The sequence below is a fragment of the Amblyomma americanum genome, chromosome 2 (genome assembly GCF_052857255.1).
Source record: "Amblyomma americanum isolate KBUSLIRL-KWMA chromosome 2, ASM5285725v1, whole genome shotgun sequence".
NCBI lineage: Eukaryota > Metazoa > Arthropoda > Arachnida > Ixodida > Ixodidae > Amblyomma > Amblyomma americanum.
The window spans coordinates 40,350,708-40,368,904 of record NC_135498.1 but is presented as its reverse complement, the minus strand read 5'-3'; the positions used below and the strand labels follow the sequence as shown (position 1 = coordinate 40,368,904).

Below are 18,197 nucleotides of genomic sequence, written 5' to 3'. Positions count from 1 at the left end.
GAAAAAATTACACACGAAATATGTACGACCTCTCCCTACCGACAACTGGTTTGGATCAAGTTGGTTTCTAAGGAAACGAGTCTACTTTAGATTATGGGGGTTTAACGTCCCAAAGCGACTAAGGCTATGGGAACGCCGTAGTGAAGGGCTTCGGAAATTTCGACTACCTGGGGTCCTTTAACGTGCGCCGAGGAATACAACACCAATTTGAGCACAACCATACAACCGCAAAGGCAGTCTGCACTGTACTGTACATGTTTATCGTATAACTGAAATTTAAAACATTTGTTCATGGTCGGGTAGCGATGCTGGGGCCATTGTCCGGTTAGGAGGTAAGAAAGTGCCGAGAGGTTAATTCGACCTGTGTCTTATTGAATACCTTGTCCAATGAAAAATACGAAAAAGGAGCCTTGAAGGTATGGGGAACCACAACCGATAAAGCGCACAAACAGAAGAAGGGTGCACGAAAGAAAGTGCATGAAGGAGAAAACAGTTTTAGGCTGTCAGGAAAGTCGCCCCACCAACTTGAAAAACCAATATCGCTAATAAATTAAAGGGTCCAGTTCAACTACTGACCAGCTCAAAAACGAAACGTTGTCAGACATCTGTTCCGGGAAGATCCCCTCCCAGTGCGAAGTAGCACATGGCTGCATTTTGAAGTTTAACATCGCAAAAATAGTACTTAAGAACACTGCATTTCTTTTGATGGACTAAGCGTAAATACAAAAAAAAGCAATGAACACAGTAGAAGGCACCTATGCCCTGTGTTGTTGTTTTCTTCCATTTAATGCCTTAGCCTTAGAATCCCCATGTCGGAAAAGTCCGTCAGTCTGTTCGTCTGAAGGCTCGGCAGGCGATTGGAAAAGTGGAGAGGGGGAAATCTTTCTTCAATTGCTGCGTGTCACACTGGGATTGTGGGATCAGATCGACGTATGGTGATTTCTGGGTTTATTACGACACCCACTTGCACAATCTGAACCCGTCAGCAGCAGCGACAGCTCCGTCCGGGGGAAGATTAGCGCCAGCGCATACCATTATGCATCAATCCCAACCATCGTCTTGCTAATTTTTTTTCTTATGCAGCATTCACTTCACCGCAAGAAATGTACCCGACCTTTCTTCTTTCACTCTCTCCTTTATCCCTTCCCTTATGCCGCTGTTCGGGTGTCCACCAAGATATGTGAGACAGTTATTGCATCATTTGCTTTCCCCCAAACCCAATTTTTATTTTCCGATGTTTCGTGGTTAGCAATGCTAAACCACCAAGCATTTCTTTTTTAAGAGCGTCAGCTCTTACTCATCACGTTTCTCGATTTCTTGGGGTCTGCACCACCTCCCTTCGGCGTGAAATTTTCTAAGTCCGAGGAACTCAAGATGGCGGCCCCATTGCAAATCGGTATAGCAACCCTGTTGGTTATTGATTTGTGACGTCATTAGTATATCGAATTGGTGATTGATTGCTGACGTCACTTATAAATTCAAGATGTCAAATTCGTATTTCCATTGGTGTACCTAACTTTAACCGCATTCATATCAATTCTAGTAAACCAAACAGCTAACGCTCGTTACTTCAACGTCTTCCAGACGGTGGGGGCATCTTTTTTTTTTCTCTCGGGCTTTTGAGGCAGATGGATTCGCATTCGTGCTAGTCCCCCGACTCTGTCGGGACTCCTCTACCGAATCCGCTTACCACATTTGCGGACATTACAGCATATCTGCGCCTCGGTAGGCAGACGTTCCCAGAGCCCGCCAAGGGCCTGGATAGCGCTGAGGAATGACACCTCAGAAGGCTAAAAACGAGGTCGTTTCCAAGCCCTGCGATTCTAAAACTGATAGACCTGACTTTTTCGAGGTACTCAAAGTTTTGTGAGATGTGGGCAGACGCATATCATATGGTATGGGCCTGCTAGAAAAATCCGCAAATAAAGAGATTAAATCAGCCAACGAGAGAGGGCTGGGAGGCGACCTTGTCCAGCTACTTTGACCTAGAGTCCCAGAAGGCTCTGGTTCAAAGAGCGCGTGCAGCGGCTTCCGCCAATGTCTCTGCAGATATTTCTTACCCGACACCGGGCGATCCGGCCATGGTTCCGGGCGTGGCGGAGGTGCCCGACGTGTGCCTCCTTCTGGAGCGGCGTCTCCTCTCCATGACGGGTGTGTCGGCGAACTCGGGCGGCGGCGTGAGCGTCGGTGCGACGGGGTCTGGTGAGCCCTTTCCCGACGACGAGGACGAGGACATGTCCAGGCTGCAGCCCGAGTCGAGACTGGACTGCCGCCGGTGGCCCAGCACGGTCCGGACCACGTCCTCCTTCTTGGGGACGTCCAGGCGCGTGACGGAGTCGGACCCTTCTTCTTTCGGAGCTGAAATGAACCGGACGCCCGGTTTGGGATCGTTCTGGGCGTTCTTGCTGTTGTTGTTGTTGATCTCCGTCTGCTGGTTCGTTCGATTGGGCTTCGGCTTGGGGTCTGCTTCGTTGATGTTATCTGCAAGGGGACAAAGGAAGACGTTCAGGGTGATATGAAAAATGAAGATATTTGGGTGCAGTGCGGCGTTAACTCTAAGCCAGAAAGTACTAAATATGATGCAGATATCAGTTCATTGGAAAATAAATGCGCTGTCCAACCCACTAGTCAGAGAGAAACCACCGGCATACCTTAAAGACAAACTGCGAAGGGGCATCGCCCGTAGTTTAGTCCCCCAGTGGAGTAGCAGTTCGTCGCGATAATTAAGCGGTTGAAAATTGGTTTTTAAGCAAAGGAAATGACTCAGTAATCGTGTGACGTCTCGGTGGGCACCCTAACCGCGCCGTAAGGAAGGGAGGAAGGTAGGAGTGAAAGAAAAAAGAGAGAAAGAGGTGCCCGGTGCTGGTGGTGGAAATATTTTCATGATATTGTTTAATATTAATGTTGTAGCGGTGGTTGGAGCCCTCCACTACGGCACCTATTTCTTCCTTTCTTCTTTCACTCCCTCCTTTACCCCCTTTCCTTACGGCGCGGTTCAGGTGTCCGCCGATATGTGAGACAGATACTGCGCCATTTCCTTTCCCCAAAAACCAGTTTCCTTTCCGGCGGTTGGAGCTCTTAGACCGGAACCCTACTGACGTAGGCTGCTGTCCGGGCTCTTTCGATGAGGGCTCCGGAATATTTTGGACCACCCGGGGACCTTTAACGAGCACTGAAATTGCACAGTTCACGGGCGCCTTTGCAATTTACCATTTTGCCTTGGGATGTATATATGGGCTGCGTGGGCAGTACCATTTACCAATGGCTTTTACTGAATCAGCTGTTAGAGGTTTTTGTGCAGAAATCGCGTTGGTCACCCAAAATGACGTCATCATGAAATTACCATAATTACTGACGCCACCGTTGGTCAAGTGGCGTATCGATGGATCAAGAGAACCGCTGTATAAATCGTTAAACATCGACAGTATAATTCATCAAACGTCAGGTAACACATTATTTGTTGCTGGACGATATTATATGCTAAACACATTACACATGACCTTGATCCTGTTCGCAGATCAGATTACGAGAACGGCATTCTATTTTTACCGCATTATGCTGTGAAAAGAGTGAAGATGCCCTTGTCAGTGCATTTTATTCCTTTACATACCTACTCTTACGGGTGAACTATGGGAACTGTTAACGCGAAAAAACAACAATAAACACTGTGTGCGGTGGTGCCGCCACCGATGCAGCGCGCATTTTTTTAAGATGAACATCAATTCCGCCCTTCTCCGTCGCTAGCGCTTCTGTTTTGTTAGAGGGCCAGGTTTGTGGGCGGGAATTTCGAGCCTGGTTTGGCATTTGCGCTCAAATGGCAATTTGAAGACGTTACTTGAAGCCGCGAGCGCCTCGACTGTACACAGCTCTACATTTCCCTGCCCTCGCTACCATCAACGCCAGCGCATTGCATGCGTCGACACATTATAGCCTGAAAATGGCTGAAATCTCTCATCCATATTTCGCTCGATAAATCAAAAGGTAACTTGTCTCGCAAAAATGGCCGTAAGTACAATCTTACACGATGTCGGATAACTTAAGACCTCCTAGTTTGATGCCGCTGGCCCTTAATTCTGCAGGCTCGGAATGACCTTTATTATTGAGCTGAGAAATGATTATCAGGTTAGTAATGGGGTGTTGTGATAAGCATCGTAAACATCGCCCTTTGCGTATACGCACGGTATTTAACTTAACCCTGAGCTGTACCCAAGCCACAACACAGGACAGTGTTCATAGTGCACACGTGCCACTTTTAGGAGCATCAGCATGGTGTCGATTATTCTCGTGCAAGGCACGTGCGTTCTGCAGAAAAACAACATGGACCCACGATTTACTTCGTTAATTTAAAGGTGACGTAGGTGCGCTAGCACAATATGTATGGACCCTTCGCATAGGTTACTTATGACGGCAGCTGGCGCTACGCGGGTTCTGCCTTTCCACTTGGCTGCAGCTACTGCGCAACCGGTTTCCCTCTTTCAAAAAGGACGCCACCAGTTTCCCGCTCCCCACTTTCTCACCTGCGACACGTTGCCTCTCTTCGTCTTCCCTCACCCTCTTGCATTTTCCCCTCCAGTGAATGCGGAGAGGGGGATTTCTCTCTATCCACTTTGCCAACTGCCACCCGTGGCTGGTGACGGCTGGCAGGTGGGGACTTCATCAGGACACCTAAGTGTTTTTTATTGCGAAAGCACTACTTAACGTGGTCCCAACCAAGAATCTTGTCTTAAGCCTTGGAGTAACTCGGTAAGCTAGGGTATCCTTGAAGCGCTTGTCCTGTGTGTTCGTCCCTTTCTGTATTTTGGTAGCGCTCACCAATACCTTCAAGGAAGCTAGGGTAAGTTCGGAGGATCGTCGCGCGAGCTGTAGCCAATGGGAGGGTGACCTTGAGGGTGAGCTTGCCCAAACCATAAACAAATAAATGAAACAAATATTGCCCCGACTGGGATGCGAGCCCGCAGCGACGATAACAGAGCAGCTTCGCTGGCCACTGCACGGAAGCACTATGCTATCGCCGCAACCGATCACGCCTCGTGTTATTGCCTGAAAAGATGATGGCACATACCCACGGTGGGGGATTGGCCAGGGTTAAACTGCAACACAGTAGCGCCTCGCGCTGTGCATTGCACATCGTCGTCTTCATCAACTTCCATCATGCATCTTAACTTCGATCAGAGCTTAACCCGAGTCTAATATCGAGGCCAGACGTGCCGACGGCTCAACAAAGCAAAACCTTGAGCCAACCAGGCTAAACACATGCTTTCGAATGTCTAACTAGGTTTAACTACGCTAGAACCCTACCACTTATTTTTTTCGCCAGTGACGCTCCTAGTGCTGACGCACTCCATCTGCCAAACGTGACAGGTGGCAGCTCGCAGGTGAAGACTTCAACCGCAGACAGGACGGCTTTTTTGCCACCGAGGCATCTATTGCTAGGGCACTAAAAACAAGAAAGCGAAACACTATGCCTAGCCAAGCGTTACATGGAGATACGGAGGCGGCTTTCTATTTCCAGATCGTGAGTCGGGATCCCGCTCGGCTAAAAGCCTCGCAGGACGGAAAAACAAAAAACAAACAAAACAAGGCCAACGGATACACCAGCGTGGTGCGTAAAAGAAGGAACGGTAACGAAAAAAAAAACAGAAATAATTCCACAGGGGCCTATAGCTACGCCGTTGGCCCGAGGCTAGCACGCGGCCGCTGAAACTTGTTTCCCTCCGATCCGGTGGTGGTCCGAGCGCTTCCGGCTGCCATGAATACCGTGGACCACCGATGACCGATATTCCTCGCCCCGCACACCGAAAAGCTCGGCTTCGAACAAGAAAGAGGCTCATCTTTCTCTTCTTTTGGGGAAGATTTCATTCGAAGCTGGAGAAACCGAATCTCATTCGTATACAGCTATACGCCCAGCATTCTCAACGCCGAACAAAAGTGCGTTTTCTAAGCGCGCGATCGCGCTTATCTCCCACGGGTCAAGGCACTCTGAGCATCGTGTTCTGGGACTTCCTCTCAGCGGCCATTTCTGCAGCAGTGCCGGTATTACCTGCTTCGACGCGTGTCCCGAAATCCGGATGCATTGGTTTTGTTTCTTCAGCTTTTGGGTAATTCATTTCTGGCCACATTTTTTTTTTCCGCTCGTGCTCGCTCAGTGTTAGGCGCTCACAATAGAAAGCGATCATCTGTACGCAAACGGGGTCAAACTGTGCTGCTGATGCGTGTTCACTGTGTGACGATATATCTGTTTCCTTCTCATTTTGGTGGACACGCTTACCGAAAATTGAAATCAATTTTTTAACAAAAAGTAGACAGAAACTCACTGTACGAACACTCGGTTAGAGAAAGGGTGGATCACTGTTCAGGCACTCTTACCCCAGCCTGCTCCTCCGTGTGACTCAAACAAAAATGAAGTAGCTACTTGCCCAGCAACAAGAAGCGGCGTGTCGCTTAGCGGCGCGTCTTATCAGCTTATTTTTTTCTTCCGCAAATCTAACTTCCTCACTTTTATGTACGATGAAAGCCAATTACAGAAACTCTTTAGCGTTGTGTGAGCTGCGTGCTTTCTTTCTAGCACGTATGGTGCACTTGAGAGCCGGAGGGGCCCAAGTCCGATACAACTCAAGAGCGCTGAGCCACAAATAACCCTCAAAGCAATAACCCTTTAGCCAATGGGGTCGACCGTTTGTTACGGTGTCGCGTTTAAACCCCTAGCAAGGTATCGGAGATGGCCGGCAAATGCCTCCGTGAAATGGGATTAGCTGCGACGTCTTGACAGTCGGACGGCACCTCAGTGGTGACCTAGTGGTTTGGGCATCCGCATCGCATGCGGGAGGTGCGGGGTTCGATCCCCAGTGCCGTCGGGTGGTACCCAACGGTGATACAATGGGCACAAGCTTTCCCTTGGCTTGGCGCTCAGTTTCTCATAAGGTGAAATTCTTGGAAAATGGGTTTCTGATCCCACCATGAGTAGACGAAAATACTTTGTGCCATGGGGCTCTTTGGCCGAAGCTGCCTTTGCGCCATTAAAATCTATCACCCCCATCACCATGACAGGTGGTCGACGCCATTGGATGTAGTGCCTCCTATGAGGGCTATTTGCCGCTATGCTGTTGACTTGTACCCTGCTATTGCAACCAACCTCAGCAGTAACGGCAACAATGATAGCTCCAGACTGATAGATAAACAACTCTGAAGGTAGAAAGCTAAAACCTGAGACGCCTTTTTCTGCAGTGCGGAACTGTGGCACTAGGTATAGCTTATGAACACTTGACAAACAGGGTGGAATGGCTGAGAGCGGAGGGAGAAGATCACAGGTGCGTGAGCAGAGCAATCACGTTCCCTATGGGCTTCTTAAAGCTGCACGTTACCTACGATGTAACGCGAGCAATGGAGCTGCTCTGCGGCTGTTTTTGTTGTCGCCAATTATTCTCTTTTTTTTCAGTTCATTGTGCTTTTAAATAACCACATACATTTGTATGTGGTTATTTTTTCGCGCTTGTATTTTGTGTTCTTCTTGCCTTTTCATTTGTTTAAAAACTCTTCTCTTTTCTTTATTCGTACCGGGTATTATTTACCAGTGCACTCAGTAATGCTTTCATGGGCTTCACGGAAATAAATATGAATTAGGGAACAAATAATAGGAACGTATAATCTGCAGAGTCTCGACACATAGTCAAATATATGTGCTCTGACAATGCTTCGATGTCCAAACGAGACGTAAACAGAGGTTAAGTCTCTTCATGAGGTCTATGTTTGGTTCTCATTTTAATAAATGGCTGTGGTTTAGCTCTGGTTAAACCTGGAGTGACGCGATAGCTACAGCTGGTCGAGTGGAACTCGCTCAGTCGAATTGCAGTCAGTCTTTCGCCGCTCCAGCCGCCGCGGTGGCTGAGTGGTTACGGCGCTCGGCTGCTGGCCCAAAAGACGCGGGTTCGATCCCGGCCGCGGCGGTCGAATTTCGATGGAGGCGAAATTCTAGAGGCCCGTGTACTGTGCGATGTCAGTGCACGTTAAAGAACCCCAGGTGGTCGAAATTTCCTGAGACCTCCACTACGGCGTCTCCATAGCCTGAGTCGCTTTGGGACGTTAAACCCCCATAAAACCAAAAAAAAACAAAATTTTCGCCGCTCCATTTCGCTAGGCGTTCCTTCTTCATCTTCGTTCCTGGACGTGGATAACCTCTCTCCCCTCTCCCCCTCTCCACCCCCCCCCCCCACCACTCGGTTTCGCCGCCGCGCCGTCGGCAGCTGCTCCGCACCACGTGACCAACCACGTGAACAGCCACGGTGGTCACGGGGTGGCCACGCTGAAGTCTCGAAATGCTAGCGTAATGTAGCTCTCGCTACAAAAAAGACGAACAGTATTTCGATGCCAATTTGGCAGTCAGCCGAAATTTACTACAAGACCTTATAAAGAACCACAGAAAAAGTACTCGCGCCATCGCCTTTGAGACTTGCACAAACAGCACACCGTATTGTTAAGAGCGGCGTCCTCTTTCTGCTACCTGAATAAAACTACCGAAGAGCCGCTGACTAATTATTTCAAATCTAATATAATGTCTTGAGCGTGTTATCTTGTGGTGCAACTAGTAATCGCAGCTCACCGATATCTGTGGATAGGGGCGGCGAGCTACTGCGAGCCGCTGGCCCTCCTGACGGGGAGGCGCTGGGGGCAGCGGGCGGCGGTGCAGAGCCGTCTACGTCGGTGGAAACCGCGGGCGCTCTCGCTTCTCCGTGGTTGTCAGAGTCCTCCTGGTCGTCTTCGGGCTCCCAACGGTGCAGGGCCGAGAGGAAGGTGTGCAGGCTGCCCCTGGAAGGCTTGCGGCGTTTGCCCAGCGAGCCCTGCTGGGCGAGGAGACGCCTGTCCTTCTGGGCGCTGTGGTCCAGGACAGGACCGCTCGGGACCACGCCAGGCACCAGGCCAGCCGCCGGCAGGCCGTTGGCCGCACCCCCGCCCAGCTGCAAGACAGGGGACCAGGAGAAACACGATGTCCACACTCTTAAGCCAGGAAGGACTGAATGTGCCACAGGAGTTGGTCCTGTGGTGATGTTGTCGCAACCATTAGTACCTGAAAGTGCAGCCATAACTTCCTTAGAGGCTCACGCAAAACGGCATCAGGCACAGCCTGACTGTTCGCCACGAGAACTAAGTGGTGCAGTTGGTTGCATTTTACGCATTTATGGTTTGGGTCATTCCGGGGCTGAGTGCGTTGTCCTCTTAGAGGGTCACTGCAAATGGACATCAGCCACAGTTACTCCCCGTGAACTAACCTCTCGTCGTGGGGTCGAAGCGCTGCAGTTAGTCCCATTTTATCTACCTTTTGCTTGGAGTGCAGATGAACCGTTGAAATACTGAGTTTGAAGGAATGGTAACCAATCAGCCCGCAGTTGTGATAAGGACTTCGAGTTTGCGTGATCCCGCAGGGAGGTGGACGGCAAACAGTCTGTTTATTTCGTCAAAATAAGCTTTAGAATCGAACTAATCTGACGATCATTGCTAAATGAGCTTAATGCTGCATTGATACAAAAAGTTCTCAGGACAAAGTGCCCGTGACTGGAGTGGACAGGAGGACATATACAGCGCCGCACCGATCGTTGCACACGCGCTGATTTCGCGAGTAAAGATGGTGAAAAGAAATTCCGCGCTCTCTTGACCTAGAGTGAACAAATTAGCGCTTCCGTTTTGTCACCAGACGCGGGCCCACCCACTACGGCCAAGGACGGGTTGGCCCGGGAAGTTCTTCAACACATGGTACGTCAATAAGGACACGTTGTTTGAGTCCCGCTTGATGTGCCGGTTCTGACAGTTTTCGCTCTGCTTCTCACGTCACTTCGAGGACAGAAACGCACGGCTGGGAGCAGAAAGCAGTTGTGGGATTGAAACAGATATTCGCCAACGCTTCGTGCTTTTCGAGCGACTTCGCTGATATTCGAGAGTAGCGCGGAATTTGTTGAATAGAGTAGCGGAGAATACGAAGTATGCTGAAAGCTTTTCAGCAGCATGCTATCTGCTGCACAATCAAGCAATTTGTTTTTATTGTGCTGGGACGGGTGCGTGAGCACTGCGCCTGCGCCATCAACTTTGCTGTTGAGTCGGCCGTAAGTGATATATGTTGTCCGCCAGGACTAGATCTGCGCTGGGATGTCGACTAAGCCCACGTAAACCTCCTTTTGTATATTGCTTTAAATTGCTGACGCAGCGATGGAAATGTTGAATTGCTTACTGAGCTGTACTGCTGATGAAATGCTATCGGAACCTTATGTAAGGGCGCAAGGCAACGAGCTGAAAGCAGTGCACTTGTTTAAAAAAAAGAGGGCCGCATATGTCCCCAAGAAAATCGTCTTAAGGCAATAAACTGGCTGCTTAAAATCGTCGCCACTACAAAAGCCCAGTGTTCGAAATTTTCCCATTATGGGCTGTTTAAATATCAAATGATTTTCCATTCAACTGTCACGGATGAGAAGCCTAAGCTTATTTACGTTTTGTAGCGATATCTACTATTACGGTAGCATTTCGAGCCTTAAGCGTGGCTGCGCCGCCACGCTGTCACGTGGTTGGTCACGTGGTGCGGAGCAGCTGCCGGTGGCGCGGCGCCGTGGCTGATCACGTGGTTCGTCACGTGACCAAGTTCCACTCTGCCAGCTGTAGCTATCGCGTCACTCCAGGTTTAACCTGGGCTAAACCACCGCCAATTTTTTTTTTCCATCCGTTTGTTCCAACATCTAGGTCAACTACAGCAAACTCGTTCCGAATGATTCGGCTAGCCCAGAATGACCACACCAGCTTGTACGCCTCCTTTTTCGCGCGTCAGCAATTGCAGCATTGATTCCACGCCACCCGTCGCTCGTCGGCAAAAACCTTTCAGGAAGCAAAGACGATCGTAGAGAATGACAGTAACTCTGAGAATACAAAATACAAAATGTTAAAAGCCAATCAAATTTATTATTTCAAATTACTTCAGTACATAAAAAAAGCGAAGCTTTACAGTGTACAAAAATCCAATGCAGCTCCAGCATAACCACTCCGTAAGGAAACTTTACGGCCGCCAAAAATAAGAACGAATTATGGACGACAACATATTGAATATCAAACAGCTAACCTTCTAAATAAAATACAAGGATTAACAGATCTGAGTGCTAATGTCTCCAAAAACAGGCTTTGAACTCTGCTGCTGGAAAATAACTTAGAACTCACATAATCTGCCATGTTTCTGTCCCTAATTGCTATTTTTTAGGAGTCCATTTTTATTTGTATCTTGCTGTTGTTTTTGTTATGATGTTGCAACTTTTGTTGTTCCGAAGCTTGCAACAACCATGTTAAGAATTTTGTTATATTTGCAATCTTTGTACCAAGTACTTTGTGCCGGCATGTAAGAATTATTGTTTGTCTTATACTGTTATTTTTTTCGTTACATGATTTATTTACCTTTTTTTCCCTTCTTATTTCCCCCAGAAGATTTTGGTGTGAAACTTTTTAAACCTATGTTTAACGTTTGTGCCAAACTGTATGCGGGGCAAGAGCCATCGTCAGGTGTTTCGCCTTTTGCTCTTGCTCCTTTTTCTGCATCAGAAAGGAACAAATAAATAAAAAAACGCGGAAATGCCAAGGCACCGGGATACGAGAGTGTCCCTTTTTTTCCGCAAAGAAAACCGCAGGGCATCACCCGCTGCCTTCGAGTCCAATCTTCGAGACGCTGGCGATGGAAGAGTAGAGTGATCAGTGGCAAGGGACGGCGCGCAGTTCAGTTCGGCCGAGACGTCGACACCTACCGAGCTGAACGCTCGGATGCGTGGAGTGGGATCAAGTCGACCGCTCAGCGGCTGTGGAACGAGGAAAGCTTCCACGAAGACCCCCTGCCATTCTCTTTTCCTCAGAGCCGCACAGTCCGCGAGAAGTCACGCGCTACTTGTCAGCGAGCTCCGTTGTGAAGCCTTTGACAGCGTGCTGCTTATTGGATCCGAGGTGCAGTTGGAAAAGCTTGACTTCGACTGGAGACTGCACTTCGAAGACAGCGACGAATACGACCGGATTCCTCCGAAAAAAGCTGTTCGTCTCATTGCACGTACAGATCTTAAACGGGTCGTCTCATTCTAGTCTTGGCCGCCGCGGTGGCTGAGTGGTTATGGCGCTCGGCTGCCGGCCCGAAAGACGCGGGTTCGATCCCGGTCGCGGCGGTCGAATTTCGATGGAGGCGAAGTTTTAGAGGCCCGTGTGCTGTGCGATGTCAGTGCACGTTAAAGAATAATAATAATAACAATTCGGTTTTATTTGGGGGAAAGGAAATGGCGCAGTATCTTTCTCATATATCGTTGGACACCTGAACCGCGCCGTAAGGGAAGGGATAAAGGAGGGAGTGAAAGAAGAAAGGAAGAAGAGGTGCCATAGTGGAGGGCTCCGGACTAATTTCGACCACCTGGGGATCTTTAACGTGCACTGACATCGCACAGCACACGGGCGCCTTAGCGTTTTGCCTCCATAAAAACGCAGCCGCCGCAGTCGGGTGCGAACCCGGGAACTCCGGATCAGTAGTCGAGCGCCCTAACCACTGAGCCACCGCGGCGGGTCATTAAAGAACCCCAGGTGGTCGAAATTTCCGGAGCCCTTCACTAAGACGTCCCTCATAGCCTGAGCCGCTCTGGGACGTTACACCCCCATATACCATAAACCATCATTCTAGACTTGGTGTTTGGGGACTCGTGCTGTACACTGCCAGTTAGTCAAAAGTCTAACGAGCTGCTAAGGGTACATGTGCTTCCAGACATTGTCAGTGGGTAGGGTAAGAATCAATGGGTCTTTGTTCGTGAGTACTTTGACATGGGATAGTTGAAACATGTTCCTGCAAAGTAAGGTCTAAGAGGGAGCAATAGTCATACGCAAACAACGCATCTTCGTGTTAAACTTGTTTGCTCTTCGTTTTATCTCATCGGCTACGTCACCAAGGCGCATCAGATATAACATCGGCCACTGTAAAACACTGTATTCCAAGATGGTCATTGCTAAATGGAAATGCTCACATATTAAACTAAACTTGTCAAAAAATCATATGAGGCAGACTTGTATGGACTTTTATCGGAGTTTTAATATTTGCTTAAACGCACTGTTCTGAACAGTTAAATGAGTTTGGCGACTGCAGGTAGATAAATATTTTATTGGTGCAATAAACAGCGTAAGGAAGAGAATGCAAGTACAAGTGACTCTACACTACCAAACAATGCCTGAAACATAGCTCCGCTATGGATCTCTGCTGTGTTGCCGCCAAGTCTTTTCCAGTACCGTCGATATATGTGCACGTCAATGACTCTTTTATCCTCGGTGGCAGAAAAAGAAGCCAATAAACAAGCACTCTGTTGGAAGTTAAAGTGATAACATATGTTGTTCTATTTATTATTGCGTGAGCATAAGAGCGGGCATGTCGCGGACAAAGTGGCGTGAAGAGTGAAAGGAGCGAAGCCCTAGGAGTGAATCCCTAGGAGTGAAGACTTGCTCCCCGGATTGTGAGCAAACTGCCCATCATGGCAGGTGGCAGTTAAATTGTTGATTGGTCGCTAGAGGTTGCTTTAGAAGAGCAACCTTTGCACTACTGCACCAGGAGTGGTATGAGGACTCCACGGGATCAATGAATGTAAAGTATAGAAAGACTGATGTCGCGGCGCTAAAAGATGACCAGAACGAAGACGTCAAAGACGAAAAATAGAAAAAAAATTGAAAATAAATCTTTCTGTGCTCAAAGAAATCAGTTCGTAACCGCGACCACTCATGCATTTCCATCGTGTCGCCCAAGCGAGTGCCAATGAGTATTTATTTATTTATTTATTTATTTATTTATTTATTTATTTATTTATTTATTTATTTATTTATTTATTTATTTATTTATTTATTTATTTATTTATTTATTTATTAGATTCCTGGATCGCCTTTGCAGGCATTATAGCAGGAGTGGCTACATAGAGGTTAAAAAACATGAAACAAAAAATGATTGATTGAAAACATTTATTGGAAATCGCAAGAGTAATCGCGGGAAAGCAGGCTTGGGTCCTTAGTCCAAAACTCCACTACCTCTTGCAGGATTTGGAGGTCTGATGTATTTTTTACGACCAGTTTCTTAGTGGTATATGATATGAAAGAAGTTTAATCGTATATTTTTTTTCTGTTTTCCTGCGAATTTTTAATTCCTGGTATTGGAGGTGAACTTGGATAGAATAAGTTTGTGGTGCACAAAATGGTGTATGAACCTCAACATGAGCAAAAACCGTACATATACGGGATGCACAAAAAAAGAGAAACTCTCAAGTTCAAACTTGCACCTTCAATATTTTTTGTCGTCAAATACTTGAATACGACTATTTAGGCGCGGATTTCATCCCAGAGTTAAATCATTGTCGCGGTGAATATGTCATAGCCAAGGCAGGTCGTGCATTGGATTTTCTTCGCCGCAGTGCTCGACACTATCCATTAGCCTCTTGTGAAGTGCCTTAGGAAGCCAATTTAAAATCAATCCCAGAATATGCATGCACTGTTCGGAATCCGAAAACCCTACAAGATACGAAATAACTTAAACGCACACAGAAAATTGCTGCGCGCTCCACTCACTACACTCCACTGGCTCGGATAGAATAAGATAAATATATTACGTAACCTTATTACGTATCAGGACGTGCGGATAATCCTTTAAAGTTGTGTGAAGTTAGTTTTCATGCAAAACTATAGCAATAGTAGACTGGGATAAGTTACCTCGGAATGTTGTTAATATTTTTTCCAATGATGTCTTTCTTCCAAAGTTAAGTTGAGTGTTTATCATGGCTCTCAGTATTCTTTTTCTCCTTGTGACGTTCAACGCTTTTATTGTGAGTATTTTGAGTGTATGCCGTGCGGGAGGACTTGACCTGTTTCGGTCTGTGAATTGATCATTTATCGTTGTCCGTTTGAATAAATATGTAATTGAAGGCTTCTTCGAAATTCGTGCAATTAATAGTGGCGAAAAAAAAATCAAACAATTAATAATCGTTTTGTAAGCACCCGGTCCATTAATGCATCATTACGGCCGTTTCAGACGCTGTATACATTAGTGAGAGATTGTGGACGCGTTGTTTGGTTTCAAGTTTCGGCATTCTGTGTTCTTCTGCACAGTGTCGTCTAACTAGACTTTCCGAACACAAATTTCGCGCAGGAAACAGTTGCGCATGATAGGGCTTTCATTGACGGCAGTATGAGTTTCATCCGTTCTTTCACACGACGAGTCCATCGACCACCCTCCACGACTCTGCTTGTCACTCTGCAAACGCCTTGGATTCCACATGATACAACTGCATCCTGCAATGCATGCTACTGCAGACACCGTCCACGCAAGGCTATTTTGCATATCTTGTGTTGGAGGCCACACAGGCGGTGAAAATGTATTCCACCCCGAGCCACAGTGTCATTGTGCCGTACAGTGCGAGAATATTGTCGCCGACAAACGTAGGGCGGCACGAAAAGGGGCTTTTTTAATCCGAAGGCCAGAAACCCAGCAGCGCGCGTTCGAACGGGAATGTCCTCTTCTTCGCTCCCACACGAGCCCAGTAATGCCGCTCGGCCGCATGGCGGCGCTCGCAGAATGTGAGCAGTGTGGCATTGCCCCCCTCCTTTCAAGAGGCATCGCCTCGATGCCTCCGGCAAGGGGGATAAAGAGTGTGGAGATACCGAAAGTGCGATGGCGTGTGGTGGCAGCACTGAATGTGAACTCCGGGAGGGGCTAACGGGCGTAATACGGTTTCATGCGGGACACGTGGACGACTTCAGACTTGGGCGGGCGAGAAGACCGGACAACTCCTTGCGGGTACACTTCATAGTTCACATCGCTGAGTTGACGTAGCACCTCGTAGGGGCCGAAGTAGCGCCGCAGAAGCTTTTCAGAGCGACCGCGCACACGTATAGGGCTCCATACCCAGACGTGCTCGCCGGGTTGGTAAATCACCTCCCTGTGGAGGAGGTTGTAACGCCGGGCGTCAGTTGTCTGCTGGTGGCGAATGCGTTGTCGAGCAAGGTGGCGAGCGGCTTCTGCATCGCGAACGAATTGGTCAGCGCCTGGGACAGACGAGGGGGTACAATCCGGGAGCAGCATGGCGTCAAGCATGGTCAGGGCATCTCGGCCATACACCAAACGGAAGGGGGTGAAGCGCGTCGTTTCTTGGAGGGCGGTGTTGTACGCAAACGTGATGTAGGGAAGTATTTCGTCCCAGTTGCGATGGTCAGCGTCGACATACATAGACATCATATCTGTGATGGTCTTGTTCAGCCTCTCAGTAAGTCCATTCGTTTGAGGATGGTAAGCAGTCGTTTTTCTATGACTTGTGCCACTAAGACGGAGGACCTCGTGTGTAAGAGCCGACGTAAACGCGGTTCCCCGGTCAGTTAATACAACCACGGGGGCGCCGTGGAGAAGCACGATGTGGTGAACAAAGAACTGTGCAATTTCAGCCGCAGTGCCACGGGGAAGAGCCTTGGTTTCACAATAGCGGCTTAGGTAGTCCGTGGCAACAACAATATACCGGTTTCCATGGAGGACACCGGGAATGGGCCCAGTAAGTCCATGCCGACTTGTTGGAATGGGATTTGCGGTGGATCAATTGGCTTCAGAAGGCCGGCCGGTTTTGTCGGTGGTACCTTCCGTCTTTGACACTCACGGCAGGTTCGAACGTAGCGTTGGACGACCGCAGCAAGCCGTGGCCAGTAGTACTTGTGGCGGAGGCGTCCCAATGTTCTGGAAAAACCGAGGTGGCCAGAAGAAAGTTCGTCGTGGCATGCAGCGAGAACTTCCTTACGAAGCACGGTTGGGACAACGAGGAGATACGCAGTGTCGGTCGGACCGTAGTTTTTCTTGTAGAGGACTCCATCTATTAAGCAAAACGACGAAAGTCCGCGCGAGAAGAGCCTGGGCAGAGACGGAGCGGTTCCTTCGAGGTACTCGATTAGAGGCAGCAGTTCGCAGTCGGCCCTCTGGTGGTGGGCAAGGTCGGATGTGGTGACAGCGCCGAGGAAAGCAGAATCGTCGTCGGACTCATCTGGTGGGCACGGAAGAGGAGCTCGGGAGAGACAGTCTGCATCGCTATGTTGCCGACCCGACTTATACACGATGGTGACGTCGAACTCTTGCAACCGAAGGCTCCACCGTGCGAGTCGCCCCGATGGATCTTTGAGGTTCGCAAGCCAGCACAAGGAGTGATGATCGCTGATGACTCGAAACGGGCGGCCGTACAGGTATGGACGAAATTTTGTGATTGCCCACACAACAGCGAGACACTCCTTTTCCGTTGTGGAATAATTCACTTCGGAACGGGACAAAGTGCGACTTGCGTATGCGATCACGCGTTCCACACCGTCTTGCCACTGCACAATCACCGCACCGAGGCCCACATTGCTGGCATCTGTGTGCAGTTCCGTGTCGGCCTGCTCGTCGAAGTGGGCAAGGATAGGCGTAGATTGGAGGCGGGCCTTAAGCTCTATTAAAGCTTTTTCCTGATCTTGGCCCCAGAAAAAGGGTTCGGAGTCTTTTGTCAGGCGAGTCAGCGGCTCTGCGAGCTTGGAGAAGTTTTGAACGAACCTCCGATAATAGGCGCAAAGCCCCAGGAAACGCCACAAGCTTCGTTTATCTGTTGGCTGGGGAAATGCAGCAACGGCGGCGGTCTTTTCTGGGTCGGGGCTAACGCCCTGAGCGCTCACAATGTGGCCAAGAAACTTGAGCTCCCGAAATGCGAAGTGGCACTTTTCAGGCTTGAGAGACAGACCCGCAGAACGAATTGCTTCGAAGACGGCACGCAAACGTTTCAGGTGCTCCTCGAACGTGTCGGAGAAAATCACGACGTCGTCGAGATAGACAAGGCAGGACTGCCACTTCAGGTCAGTTAGTACGGTGTCCATCATACGTTGGAACGTCGCAGGGGCTGAACGCAAGCCGAAAGGAAGCACCTTAAATTCGTACAGTCCGTCAGGAGTAACGAAGGCGGTCTTTTCTCGGTCACGTTCGTCGACCTCGACTTGCCAATAACCGCTACTAAGGTCGAGTGACGAAAAGTCGGTAGCATGGCGGAGGTGGTCTAATGAGTCATCAATGCGCGGCAGTGGATAGACATCTTTTTTGGTAACGTTATTGAGACGTCTATAATCTACACAGAACCGTAGGCTGCCGTCCTTCTTTGCGACGAGAACAACAGGTGACGCCCAGGGGC

At 48.8% G+C, this 18,197-nt stretch overlaps 1 protein-coding gene across 6 annotated transcripts in view; it reads right to left on the bottom strand.

Moving 5' to 3' along the window:
- The window catches only part of LOC144121069 (uncharacterized), a 205,302-nt gene that overhangs the window by 76,836 nt on the left and 110,269 nt on the right, over positions 1–18,197 (bottom strand). For all 6 annotated transcript variants that reach the window (XM_077654010.1, XM_077654006.1, XM_077654008.1 and 3 more), the window contains 2 exons: positions 8,597–8,951; positions 2,061–2,481 (listed from right to left, as the gene is read on the bottom strand). In XM_077654010.1, coding sequence (XP_077510136.1) covers positions 2,061–2,481; positions 8,597–8,951 — 776 coding nt within the window. The remainder of the gene's footprint in view (positions 1–2,060; positions 2,482–8,596; positions 8,952–18,197) is intronic.